Source organism: Sceloporus occidentalis, unplaced genomic scaffold, assembly GCF_023333645.1.
Source record: "Sceloporus occidentalis isolate IW3139 unplaced genomic scaffold, rSceOcc1.0.p SCAF_337, whole genome shotgun sequence".
Classification (NCBI taxonomy): domain Eukaryota; kingdom Metazoa; phylum Chordata; class Lepidosauria; order Squamata; family Phrynosomatidae; genus Sceloporus; species Sceloporus occidentalis.
Genome location: NW_028317317.1, coordinates 169105 through 182939, shown reverse-complemented (window position 1 = coordinate 182939; position 13835 = coordinate 169105). Strand labels below are relative to the sequence as shown.

The 13835-nt window shown below is 46.0% G+C and overlaps 1 protein-coding gene across 1 annotated transcript; it reads left to right on the top strand.

Moving 5' to 3' along the window:
* The first annotated feature begins 2273 nt into the window (after positions 1-2273).
* On the top strand, positions 2274-5855 carry LOC149274296 (diamine oxidase [copper-containing]-like). Its single transcript, XM_089505660.1, has 4 exons — positions 2274-3816; positions 4285-4573; positions 5195-5327; positions 5580-5855. The coding sequence occupies exons 1-4, from the start codon at positions 2274-2276 to the stop codon at positions 5853-5855; spliced, it is 2241 nt and encodes a 746-aa protein (XP_089361786.1).
* Positions 5856-13835: the final 7980 nt, after the last annotated feature.

The window sequence follows — 13835 nt, the reverse complement described above, 5'->3', positions numbered from 1 at the left end:
CATCCATACACACAAAGCTGTATACTGACACACAGCTGTATACTGACACACAGCTGTATACTAACACACACCTGTATACTGACACACACCTGTATATTGACACACACCTGTATGCCGACACACATCTGCTTAAATGCTGACACCTTATATATGTACATATACTAATACATAGCTGTCTGCTCACGTGTACACACCTGTATATACTGCGACAGACCTACTTAGCCAACTGTGTGTCCTGCACTGTACACCTGCCCTACCTGAGAGGGCATCTGATAAGCCCCCAGTCTGAGGGCTTTGGAAGCAGCTGGCGATATCCCGGCTCCGTGTTGTGAAATATCTGTGTGTTATGAAGTCACCTCCCTCCCGGGCTCTTGCCCCAGGAACCTGCCCCTCCCCGACTCCCGGAGCACTCCGAGCTTTAAAAGCAGAGCGAGCCGAGGAGGCAGCCAGAAGAGCGACACCGACGGACCGAGCTGCCGGCTGGGTACGTAACGCGCCATCTATTATACTGTCTACCCTTATATATACCATTATATATATTTACTATTATATATATACGCTGAGGATCGCCGGGTCAGTGAAGATATATATATACGCTGAGGATCGCTGGGTCACTGCAGGGTATATATATATACGCTGAGGATCGCTGGGTCATTGCAGGGTATATATATATACGCTGAGGATCGCCGGGTCAGTGCAGGGTATATATATATACGCAGAGGATCGTTGGGTCACTGCAGGGTATATATATATATACGCAGAGGATCGTTGGGTCACTGCAGGGTATATATATATACGCTGAGGATCACTGGGTCAGTGCAGGGTATATATATATATATGCTGGGGATCGCCGGGTATATATATATATATATATATATATATATATATACGCTGAGGATCGCTGTGTCAGTGCAGGGTATATATATATACGCAGAGGATCGCCGGGGCACTGCAGGGTATATATATACGCAGAGGATCGTTGGGTCACTGCAGGGTATATATATATACGCTGAGGATCGCCGGGTCACACGCTGAGGATCGCTGTGTACATACATACATACATACACACATATAAATATATACATACATACATACATTACATATACATACATTATACATTATACACATTACATACATGCATAGATTACATACATTAATACATATATACACCACCATTGGTAATGGATCAAAAACCAAGCCCGGACGGGGTTAATGTTGTAAATTACTATTGTAGCTGGAAACAGCTGATTAGTAACAAAAATCTCTTCATAGGCATACAGAGGTCCTTTATCACTCCCATCAAACCTATCACCCCCATCACTCCCATCACGCCTATCACTCACATAACGCCTTTCACTCCCATCACACCTATCACCCCATCACGTCTATCACCCCCATCACTCACATAACGCCTATCACTCCCATCAAACATATCACGCTTATCACTCCCATCACGCCTATCACTCCCATCACTCCTGTGTTCCAATAGCACGTTGTGTTCCTTGATCCACGTTTAAGTTTAAAAGGTTCATTGATGGTTAAAAACCCTTCTGTAATTATGTTACAGACAGAAATTTCATTGTTTTCCATGAAAAACAGCCGAGTGACCCAAACCTTTGATCGGAAGAAGCACTCACTCACTCGCTCGCTCACTCTCAGTAAGCTCACCCAGCTCTCTCCCTGCTTCTCATCTTCACTGCCTTCGTCGCTCTCCGTGTGAACTGCAGCTTCACTGCTGTGGGGGTCATGTGACGCGGTTACATGCCAGACTGCTGCATGAATCACCCCCCTGGGCAGATATAAGGACGGGGCAGATACAAGCAGGGCAGATGATGACAGGGCAGATACAGGCAGGGCAGATGATGATAGGACAGATACAAAAAGGGCACATACTGACAGGGCAGACATCTGGCGCTGTCAATACACACTTAAAGAAAGAGAATAAATATAAAAAGCCATAACGGGGGCTCAGAAAGGATCCAGTAATGATGGGAATGCTCCCTAAAGTCCTTTCACTCCATTGCTTCATCCAAATCGTGTTGGTCGGAGCAGCTGAGCTTCTCTAGTGCCTTCAGCCCCCAGCGATAGCAGCGACAGGAGCAGAGAGGTGGATGCGGGTGCTTCGATTTACTGTTACCGTCAGCCATTAGAATTTAAAAACTTCACATAAATAACACAAAATCCTAATTTCTTGCTCTGTGACTCCGGCCGGTCGAGGTAAAAGTCCTGTTTCATTTCATTTTATGTCTCTGTTTTTTAGGTAAACTTGCACCATGCGGGCCAATAGCTTTACCTATCTGGCCACTGTGTTTTGTGTTGCGACGGCCATCTCCGGCACGCAGTCCCCCTCAAAGGGCCGGTATAAAGCATCCGTATTCTCAGACCTGTCCCGAAGTGAGATGGAGTCTGTCCGCAGCTTCCTCATGGAGCAGGAACATCTGAAGCTGGCCTCCTCGCCAAACAGCCTCTCAAAAAACACCATCTTCATGATGGAACTCAATATCCCGAAAAAACGGCACGTACTCGGCTTCCTGGACAGAAATGCTCCCCAGCCCCCCCGAGAGGCCAGGGTCATTATTTTCTTTGCAGACCAGGTAAAGCCTAATATCACCGAGTATATCGTGGGTCCCCTTCCTCACCCCTATTATTACAAACCATACATATCCAGAGGAAACAAAACTGTCCGCTTCGAGGCCAGGCCAATGACTAAGACAGAAGCTAACAAGATTAATCAGAAGTTAATAGAGGTCACCAAAAAGTTCAACCACATATTGATGGACGTGTCTGGATACACGTTCTACAACTGCTCAGATCGCTGTCTCACCTACAGCGACAACTCCCCGAGAGGCGTGAAGTCCGGGGATCGCAAGTCATGGCTCATCCTACAGAAATTTATCGACGGGTACTATCTGCAACCCATTGGTTTCGAGATCTTGCTCAACCATCGATCCACAAACCCAGAGTTGTGGACAGTGGAGAAGCTCTGGTACAATGGACAATACTTTGACTCGGTGGAAGAGATGGTTCTAAAGTACGAGAGAAATGAATTTGCCAAGATCCGTTTGCCAGACGACGAGGAGAGTGAGCGCTTCTCCAGCTACTACCCCCGTGGAGAGTACAAGACCAGGTCAGACATCAACGGACCAAAAGTGTGTGAACCTGAAGGCAAACGTTACCGGGTCCTGGGAAACTACGTGGAGTACGCCGGCTGGAGCTTCGCCTTCCGCATACGCCTAACGGCTGGACTGCAGATCTTTGATGTGCAATATAACAATGAAAGGATAGCATACGAGGTGAGCCTCCAGGAAGCCATTTCTTTCTACAGCGGGTCCTCAGCAGCCTCTCTACAGACTAAATATATAGACTCCGGATGGGGAATGGGCTCCTCCAATTATCAGCTGGCCAAAGGCATCGACTGTCCTGAAGTGGCCTCTTACCAAGACGTCTACCGTTTCTACGATTCAGAAAGACCGGTTCGCTACAAAAATGCCCTCTGCATCTTTGAGCTTCCCACAGGAATCCCTCTACGGAGACACTTCGACAGGGACTCTCAGAGTGGGTTCAACTTCTACGCAGGGCTGGAGAACCATGTCTTGGTGGTGAGGACCATCTCTACTATCTATAACTATGACTACATCTGGGACTATGTCTTCTATCAGAACGGTGTGATTGAGGTGAAGGTCAGCGCTACCGGCTACATTTATGCCACTTTCTTCACTCCAGAGGGCATCGAATATGGCACCAGGGTCCACAGAAACACCCTCGGGATCCTCCACACCCACTTGATACACTATAAAGTGGACTTCGATGTTGCAGGTAAGAGTTGGCCTCTATTTGCTTCTGTATTGATTGAGTAAAGGTGACACCTTTCTGGGGTGATCTGTTGATTTGAGCTGGTAGTTACCCCAAGATGGGTGAGTGAGATGGGGCAAAAACATCCAAAAATGATAAATGGAAAGAGCTGTGAGCTCCTTGGAGCATCTCTCTGTGTTTGGTGACTCTGTGACACAGGAATATTGTAACACGTATGACATGATTCAGCCTCTATAAATAACATACCATTGCAATGTACAGAGGGGGCATTAGTGACTTGAGGCTAATATAATAATTTGGGTTTGGTAAGACTGACCACAAATGGTGAAGAACGTCAGATATTGATTGGCAGGAGACGGCTGGCGGGGCTTTTAATCTCTGGGTACAACTTCCCCTAAAACTCTGCTGTCTATAAATTCCATGCGGACGGTTTGTCTCTTAGATCTAAAACCCCTGATTTATTTTGTAAAGGGACAGAAAACAGCTTTGAAACGATCTCCCTGAGATATGAAAACATCTCCAACCCGTGGAGCCCAGGAGACTACGTGGTCCAGTCACGAAAGGTCCACACGCTGAGGAGGACAGAAAGACAAGCCGCCTTCAGATTCGGGAAACCCTTCCCCAAACACCTAATGTTCCAAAACCCCAACAAGATGAACAAATGGGGACATCCGAGAAGCTACCGGATCCAGTACAATTCCCACGGGGACAGTGTGCTGCCCCGAGGATGGAAAGAGGAGAATGGGGTGTCCTGGTCGAGGTAAATCCCCTAATCAAAGCTTTTGTCAGGTACTCCCCAAAGATATTTGTTCTTCCAACGAAAGAGATATGCTGCCAAATATTTCCGCTTTAGGGCTAGGTCTACATTTATCAATTGTACACCAAAGGGTAGTAGATACATGGAGACACTTCCTGGAGATTGAGTGAGACCAGCAAGCACACGGATACCCGTGAGTCAGGTGTATAAGGAAAAAAGAAAATAGATGAGAGAGGGGAGTTGTTTCTTTTTCTCGCCATGCAGGTGACCGGCCAGCTTAAAACTAAAGGCGGCAGAAACCCGATGCTGGGGCCACATGAAAGACGGGAAAACGGGTGAAAGAAGTGGGATGAAAAATGGCTGTGAGTCGGTTATTAGGAAGTACACCGGAAGGTTACATTTGTGGGAGAATCCAGGGAGACTAAGAGGCCCAGAATCCTGCAGTTTATTGACAAGCCAGAAAATCCAGAAACTGGTAGCCTGTGGCCCCCGCAGACCGCAGCCGCGCGGCCCTGTGACGCAGGCATAGTTTGGGGTTTTGGGAGGTTGTCCCGGAGACGGTAGATTGAGGTACCTCTGTCGGTGTAACGATGGTGGTCAGTGTCCCGCTCTATGTCCCTCTAGATACAGGCTGGCGGTAACGCGGTACAGCGACGCCGAGATGGCCAGCAGCAACATATTCATTCAGTGTGACCCCTGGGACCCCGTTGTGTACTTCGAGAACTTCCTGCGGAATAATGACGACATCGTGAACCAGGTAAAAAAATACGTTTCCCGACCCCGTGCCGGAGCCAGAAAACATTTTCCCCAATATGTCTTCGGTTGGTTAAAGGCATTTAGGGAAGTTTGTACCGTATCACAGCGATACACAAACTTTACACCACTTTAGTGACTCGGACCCCCAATTTCAGTTTAGCCCCCATTACTTCAGGGCCGTTGTCTGTGCGAAGGAGCTGGAATTAGGCTTCTCACGGCTTTGACGAGCTTCCTCATTGCGCTTTTTCCGTAGGATCTGGTGGCTTGGGTGACGGTGGGATTCCTGCACATCCCTCAAGCTGAGGACATCCCAAACACGGCCACGCCGGGGAACTCGGTGGGATTCTTTCTGCGTCCTTTCAACTTCTTTGATGAAGATCCATCTGTGGCCTCCAGGAGCACGGTTATTGTGAGGCCCGTGGACAAAAGCTTGAAGAAGGTGAAGATTCAGCACTGGACCCCAGAAGTTCTCAACTTCTGTACTTCTAACGCACCGTTTCAGTACAACGGGACATACTTATATGACTGATCGGTGGGGCGAAACCATAAGCATCTGTTAGCGTGTCCCATGTTATAAAGGCCGCGCTGAGAGATAAGATCCAGGCAGCAGGTGGGGGGGAGTCAAAAGAAATCTTTACCTTATTCTGATATATACCATCACATCCGAGGGATAGCCACAGCATTTAATGCAAACTCCCCTCCGTTTCCCATGATCCCTCAGTGCAGAGTGTATCGGAATCCTCCCGTCAGCCCGAGCAGCAAGTTGTAAGCCGCTTCCTGTTCTTTCCCCGCATTGCTTTAGAGGGCAGGACATGAGCCTCCAGCGCTAGAGATTGTTTCCAGCCGCACAGGTTCCTCCGTAACGCTATTATCACAGATATCTCAGGGCGACGGGGCGATTTAACCCTGCGATGGGGCAAGGCCATCTTTAATATTGATTGGACTCCCCCACTCCCTAGTCTGGACCAGGCTTGCTTGCTGGTGGTGGGTAAGCGATCAGCCACTTGTGCCACTTGCCCACCCAACCTTCTGGAGGCAAGTTTTAGTTAATATAAGATTAGATGTGGCTGGGGGTCTCGTGTACTCGCCACGCTCTGCAGATCAGGAGGAGAAAGTCAGGGCGCTCTTCCCTCCTTCTGACCGTAATGTGACTCCACGTGAGACGTCCTGGGGCGGAAAAAGAAGGCAATATTCTGCCGATCGCATAGTAAACGAATGCTGCTGCTCCGGTGACTGACCTGAAACGGACATCTGCATCGCGATCCTCTCCGGGGTCGTTGCGGGCTCAAGGGGCAGCTGCTTTGGGTCCAGGGCCGGCTTGCGACATTAGACTGCCCAGGGCCAAGGATGAACTGCTGCCCCTCCTCCCCACATACTGTTTTATAAAGAAATAAATATCTTAGCCTCAAAGTTATGCAAATAAATTCAATCAAACTGTATTTTTATGTCACCCCTTTCTCTTTATCTCTCTCCTCTCTCCCTATATCTCCCCCTTTACTCGTTATCTCCCGCTTTTCATTATCTCCCCCCTTTACTCTTTATCGCCGACTTTGTTTTTTCTTTATCTCTCCATTTTCTCAGTATCTCTCCCTATTTTCATCTATAGCTCCCCATCTCATGTCCTGGCGCTCAGCATTAATAGCCGGAGCACTTTGTGAGGGAGCCATGAGACAGAGCGCTGTATGAAGAGACCTGCCGCTCCCTTTATTTCGGGCCGGTTAGTGGGAGATCCTGCTCTAGCAGCGGGCAGTCCGGTCTGCCTCTGGAGAGCTGACAGGGTGGCAGAAACCACACGGCCAACAAATCAGCCCCCAGAAATCATTGGACCCGGGGTAGATGCCCCTTTTTGCCCGCGATCCCGGTGATGAGGGTAGCAAGATGGAAGCTTCTGCATACAGCCCAACAGAAAATAACAGAGGGGGAGGGGTTATATTGATAAGACAATTTAAATAAAGACATAATTAATAATTCAGGCTGTGGCCCCGCCCCTTTAACCCCGCGCATTTCAACGGCCTGGAATTTACTAATAATCTTTCCTGGAGAAAGAGATTCCAAATGATCTGAGAATCGTGGGCTGCAGAGGGCTCCACACCGGGGCTCCCTGCGAATAAACCCCAAAAAAGGCCGCAGCAAAGATGAAGCCTTCGGTAGAGTTACCCCAAACTGCCTCTTCCATGTGACCCCACAAAGCTTTGAGGCGTCAATGAGCTCTGGGGCAAATGCGACAAACATTTACCCCACAGGGCTTTGTATTCCATGCTCTCCTGGCATTAGCCCCCGAGCTGGGAAGGTAGGGGGCAGCGTTCTGGGTTTTTCGCTTGTCTGTTGGCCCCCGAGGTCTCCGATCCGTATTTGGGACTTTCCCAGCGTTCCTGCCCAGAGGTTCTGGGAACGTGACATGCGCGACAGCGTGAGTCCCACTCATTGCCAAAAACTCCCAAAATAACAAGAAAAACAGGATGCCCCCAGACCGCGAGGGGCAGCTTCCCCGCGAGCCAGCAACTTCCTGTACAGCTATCCCCAGACCGCGAGGGGCAGCTTCCCCGCGAGCCAGCAACTTCCTGTACAGCTATCGTCCCCAATTTAAATGAAGCATGATGGGAGTTGTAGTCTACAGCTGCTGACGTTACATTGGATGCTTAACTCCCTACTTACTATTATCATATGATTTATATTTTATGATTGCTTTATATATTGCCGCCATACTCCGCAGCGCTGTACAATGTGTTACTTCCGATTTATATATCGCCGCCATACTCTGTAGTGCTGTAAAATGTGTTACTACCGATTTATATATCGCCGTCATATTCCGCAGCGCTGTACAATGTGTTATTGCTGACTCATATATCGCCGTCATACTCCGCAGCTCTGTACAATGTGTTATTATTATTTATATATCGCCGTCATACTCCGCAGTGCTGTACAATGTGTTATTATTATTTATATATCGCCGTCATACTCCGCAGCGCTGTACAATGTGTGTTATTGTTTTTTATATATCGCTGTCATATTCCGCAGTGCTGTACAATGTGTGTCATTATTATTTATATATCGCCGTCATACTCCACAGCTCTGTACAATGTGTTATTATTGACTTATATATCGCTGTCATATTCCGCAGCGCTGTACAATGTGTGTTATTATTATTTATATATCGCCGTCATACTCCGCAGCGCTGTACAATGTCTGTTATTGTTGACTTATATATCGCCGTCATATTCCGCAGTGCTGTAAAATGTGTTATTATTATTATTTATATATTGCCGTCATACTCCGCAGCGCTGTACAATGTGTTATTATTTATATATCGCTGTCATACTCCGCAGCGCTGTACAATGTGTGTTATTATTATTTATATATCGCCGTCATACTCCGCAGCGCTGTACAATGTGTGTTGTATATATATATATAACGGCGATATATAAATAATAATGACACACATTGTACAGCGCTGCGGAATATGACAGCGATATATAAAAAACAATACCCACCTTCATGTTCCCCACAATCAACTGAAGCCCAAGCAAACCTGCATACTTTGCTACAAGGTATACAGAGTGGACCAAGAGATCTCCTTTATTATCTGTTATTGTTTTCTGTATTGTTATTATCATTTTCCTGTTTCTGAGCCTGAATTGTCTATTACCCTTTTTTTTTTTCTGTCTATCTATGCTTTATGGCCTAGGAATGCCCTTACTGGGAGTTGCAGCATTTTTCCACTGATTGTTTTATTTGTTTTTATTTGGTAAAATTTATGTCATGCCTGTCACTACTTAAGTGTGTTATATTTTACTTTCTATCTTTCTGCTCCACTGACCCCTTATCTCCTATATCTGCCCTCTTACTGCCCCCGTCCACTTTAACACTATTTAACACTCTCTATTACAGCCCTCACAACCTGCAATACCCACCTTCATGTTCCCCACAATCAACTGAAGCCCAAGCGCCCACCCTCCCTGCCCCTCTCCCACCCGCCCCAGTGGTGTTCTAATATATATATATATATATATATATATATATATATATATATATATATATATATATATATATATATATATATATATATATATATATATATATATATATATATATATATATATATATATATAGACAGTTAAGTACCAGCTCTATTGGAACACGCCAGTAGAGGGCACCAAACGGTAGATCCCTTTACTACCCACTACTCCCTATTAAAGCATTCCAGATCCTATCCCTCCCCATCTGTCTGCCGTCAAAGCTATCCCAGTACCTCTACACTAAACCTTTATATGTGAAACCTACCTATATTTGCTCTACTACCCCTGTCCCCCACATAGTCTTCCCTATTCCTATCACTCTAAACCAGCAAACTCAATCAACATGCGCAACCTAACCAATCTTATTCCTATCATCTCCAACCATAAGCTACCTCCCGTCTTTAACTGTGCCCTATGGAATGCCCGCTCGGTATGCAACAAACTTGCTTGTATACATGACCTTTTTCTATCCCATGCTTTTAACCTCCTAGCTCTTACTGAAACCTGGATCCCCTCCCATGACACTACTGCTTCTGCTGCACTCTCCTTCGGAGGACTACACTTCAGCCACACTCCTAGGCCTGATGGCAGAAAGGGTGGTGGTGTAGGCATCCTTCTCTCACCTCACTGCACCTTCCAGAATATACCAAGCCCTCCCTCCCTCTCATTCTGTTCCTTTGAAACTCACACAATCCGTCTTTTCTCTCCACTCTCTCTTCAAATTGCTGTCATATATCGCCCTCCAGGTCCTACCTCACAGTTCTTTGACCACCTCTCTGCCTGGCTCCCTTTCTTCCTCTCTCCTAATATCCCCTGTCTTATACTGGGTGACTTTAACATTCCTCTAGATATATCTAACAACTCTGCTAGCTCCAAACTCCTCTCCCTGACATCCTCCTCTGGTCTCTCTCAATGGACTAATTCCCCTACTCACACCGAGGGACACTCACTTGATCTGGTTTTCTCCAGATCATGCTCCCTTTCAGACTTCTCCATCTACCCGTTCCCTCTGTCTGACCACCACCTTCTATCCTTTTCTCCAGTGCTAACCCCTAACAAGACAAACTTACAGCGTTCACCTCATACTTGTAGGCCATTACCAGACAATACCATTACCCAACTGTCAGCCTCACTTGAACCTCTCTTACCTTCCATGTTAACCCTTTCCTGCCCAGACACAGCAGCCTCTTTTTATAACAACACACTTGCTTCATCCCTCGACACCATAGCTCCAATTACTACAAGTTACCCCCGACAATTTAAACGCCAACCATGGCATACCAAAACCACACGGTTTCTTCAGAAGTGCTGCCGCACGGCTGAGCGTTATTTCAGAAAATCCAAATCCAGCGAAGACTTTAATCACTATAAATTCATGCTCCACACCTACAACTCTGCCCTCTCTCTCACCAAACAGCTCTACTTCTCCACTCTCATATCCTCTCTTTCTTCCAACCCACGACGCCTTTTTTCTACTTTCAACTCCCTTCTCTGTCCCTCCACACCCACACCACAAACCTCTCTCACTGCCCAAGATCTTGCTGCCCACTTCAAAGAGAAGATCGAGACTATTAGAAAAGACCTCTCCTCCTTACAACTCCCTCCTACACCACTCAACACCACTCTCTCCACTCCTACTATACTAACTGCCTTTTCCCCTACAACCGAAGAAGAGATAGCCACTCTTCTTTCTTCCTCTCACCCAACAACCTGTCCCCTTGACCCCATCCCTTCACACCTTACAAAGTCTCTATATCCATCCCTTGGTCCATCACTTACCCACCTATTTAATCTTTCTCTATCATCTGGAACTGTACCATCTGCCTTCAAGCATGCGCTAATCACACCAATTCTAAAGAATCCTTCCTCAGATCCCGTCTGTTTGTCTAACTACCGCCCTATCTCTCTGCTTCCTTTTACCTCTAAGCTGCTTGAACGGATTGTGTACAACCGCCTCATTAACTTCCTCTCCTCTAATTCCCTCCTTGACCCTCTACAGTCTGGTTTCAAACCCCTTCACTCTACTGAAACAGCTCTAACAAAAGTCTCCAATGACTTGCTCTCTGCCAAAGCAAAAGGTCACTACTCTATTCTAATTCTACTGGATCTCTCTGCTGCTTTCGATACTGTTGATCACCACCTTCTTCTAGACTCACTTGCTTCTATAGGCATTCGAGATACAGCTCTCTCCTGGATCTCCTCATATCTGTCTAACCGTTCCTTCTCTGTCAACTTCTCTGGCAAGACATCATCACCCCTTCCACTTTCGGTTGGTGTCCCCCAAGGTTCAGTCCTTGGCCCTCTGCTGTTCTCTCTTTATACTTCATCTCTTGGCAAACTAATCAACTCATTTGGCCTCCAGTATCACCTATATGCAGATGATACCCAAATCTACCTGTCTTCTCCTGATCTCTCTCCATCTCTCCTGTCCCGTATTACCAATTGCTTGTCTGCTATTTCTTCATGGATGTCACAACACTACCTGAAACTTAATCTTTCTAAAACTGAACTCATTATCTTCCCTCCCTCCATCTCCACTCCACTACCTGAATTCTCTATCACCATTAACAACACGACTATCTCTCCTACTAACCAGGCCCGATGCCTTGGGGTCATCCTTGACTCAAACCTCTCCTTCATCCCTCACATTCAGTCCCTCGCCAAATCCTGCCGCTTGCACCTAAAAAACATCTCTCGCATCCGCCCATTCCTCACCCAAGAATCCACAAAAACACTCGTTCATTCCCTTATCATTTCCCGTCTTGACTACTGCAACACTCTTCTGGTTGGTGCTCCACTGTCTCGACTCTCTCCTTTACAGTCTATCCTAAATGCCGCTGCTAGGCTCATCTTCCTTGCACGTCGCTCCTCTTCTGCTTCCCCCCTCTGTGAAACCCTCCACTGGCTCCCAATTACCTTTAGAATTAAATTTAAGATCCTGGTACTGACATATAAGGCCATCCATAATACTGCCCCCCCCCAACACTGCCCCCCCATAATACTGCTCCTCCGTACATTTCTGACCTCATTAGCAAATACTCTCCTACTCGATCCCTACGTTCCTCCCATGGGCTAAGGCTCTCCTCCTCACTCATCACCTCTTCCTTTTCCCGTCTACAAGATTTCACTCGAGCTGCCCCATATCTCTGGAATCTGCTCCCAAGGAACCTTCAGCTTCTCCCTCCCTCCCAACATTCAAGAAACATCTAAAAACTCACTTCTTCAGAGAAGCCGCACCATCTTAGCTGCTAGAACTTCCTTGTCATCGATACAACCCCCACAATACCTCTCACCCGTCACTGATACCCCCACAATACCTCTCACCCTTTCTCTATGCCTTATGTTTGTCACCCCATTTCCCTCTAGATTGTAAGCTTGCGAGCAGGGCTCTCTCCACCAAATGTATCGGTTTGTCTTAGTCTGTCAATTCTTGTCTTGTCATATCCCTTGAATTTATGTATTGTATTAAGCGCTGCGTAAACTGTTGGCGCTATATAAATAAAGGATAATAATAATAATAATAATATTATTATTTATATATCGCCGTCATGTTCCGCAGCGCTGTACAATGTGTTATTATTATTTATACATCGCCGTCATGTTCCGCAGTGCTGTACAATGTGTGTTATTATTATTTATGTATCACCGTCATACTCCGTAGCGCTGTACAATGTGTTATTATTATTTATATATCGCCGTCATACTCCGCAGCGCTGTACAATGTGTGTTATTATTATTTATATATCGCCGTCATATTCCGCAGCGCTGTACAATGTGTGATATTATTATTTATATATCGCCATCATACTCCGCAGCGCTGTACAATGTGTGTTATTATTATTTATGTATCACCGTCATACTCCGTAGCGCTGTACAATGTGTTATTATTATTTATATATCGCCGTCATATTCCGCAGCGCTGTACAATGTGTGTTATTATTATTATTTATATATCGCCGTCATGTTCCGCAGTGCTGTACAATGTGTGTTATTATTATTTATGTATCACCGTCATACTCCGTAGCGCTGTACAATGTGTTATTATTATTTATATATCGCCGTCATACTCCGCAGCGCTGTACAATGTGTGTTATTATTATTTATATATCGCCGTCATATTCCGCAGCGCTGTACAATGTGTGTTATTATTATTATTTATATATCGCCATCATACTCCGCAGCGCTGTACAATGTGTGTTATTATTATTTATGTATCACCGTCATACTCCGTAGCGCTGTACAATGTGTTATTATTATTTATATATCGCCGTCATACTCCGCAGCGCTGTACAATGTGTGTTATTATTATTTATATATCACCGTCATATTCCGCAGCGCTGTACAATGTGTGCTATTATTATTTATATATCGCCGTCATATTCCGCAGCGCTGTACAATGTGTTATTATTATTTATATATATCGCCATCATACTCTGCAGCGCTGTACAATGCGTGTTATTATTATTTATATATCGCTGTCATACTCCGCAGCG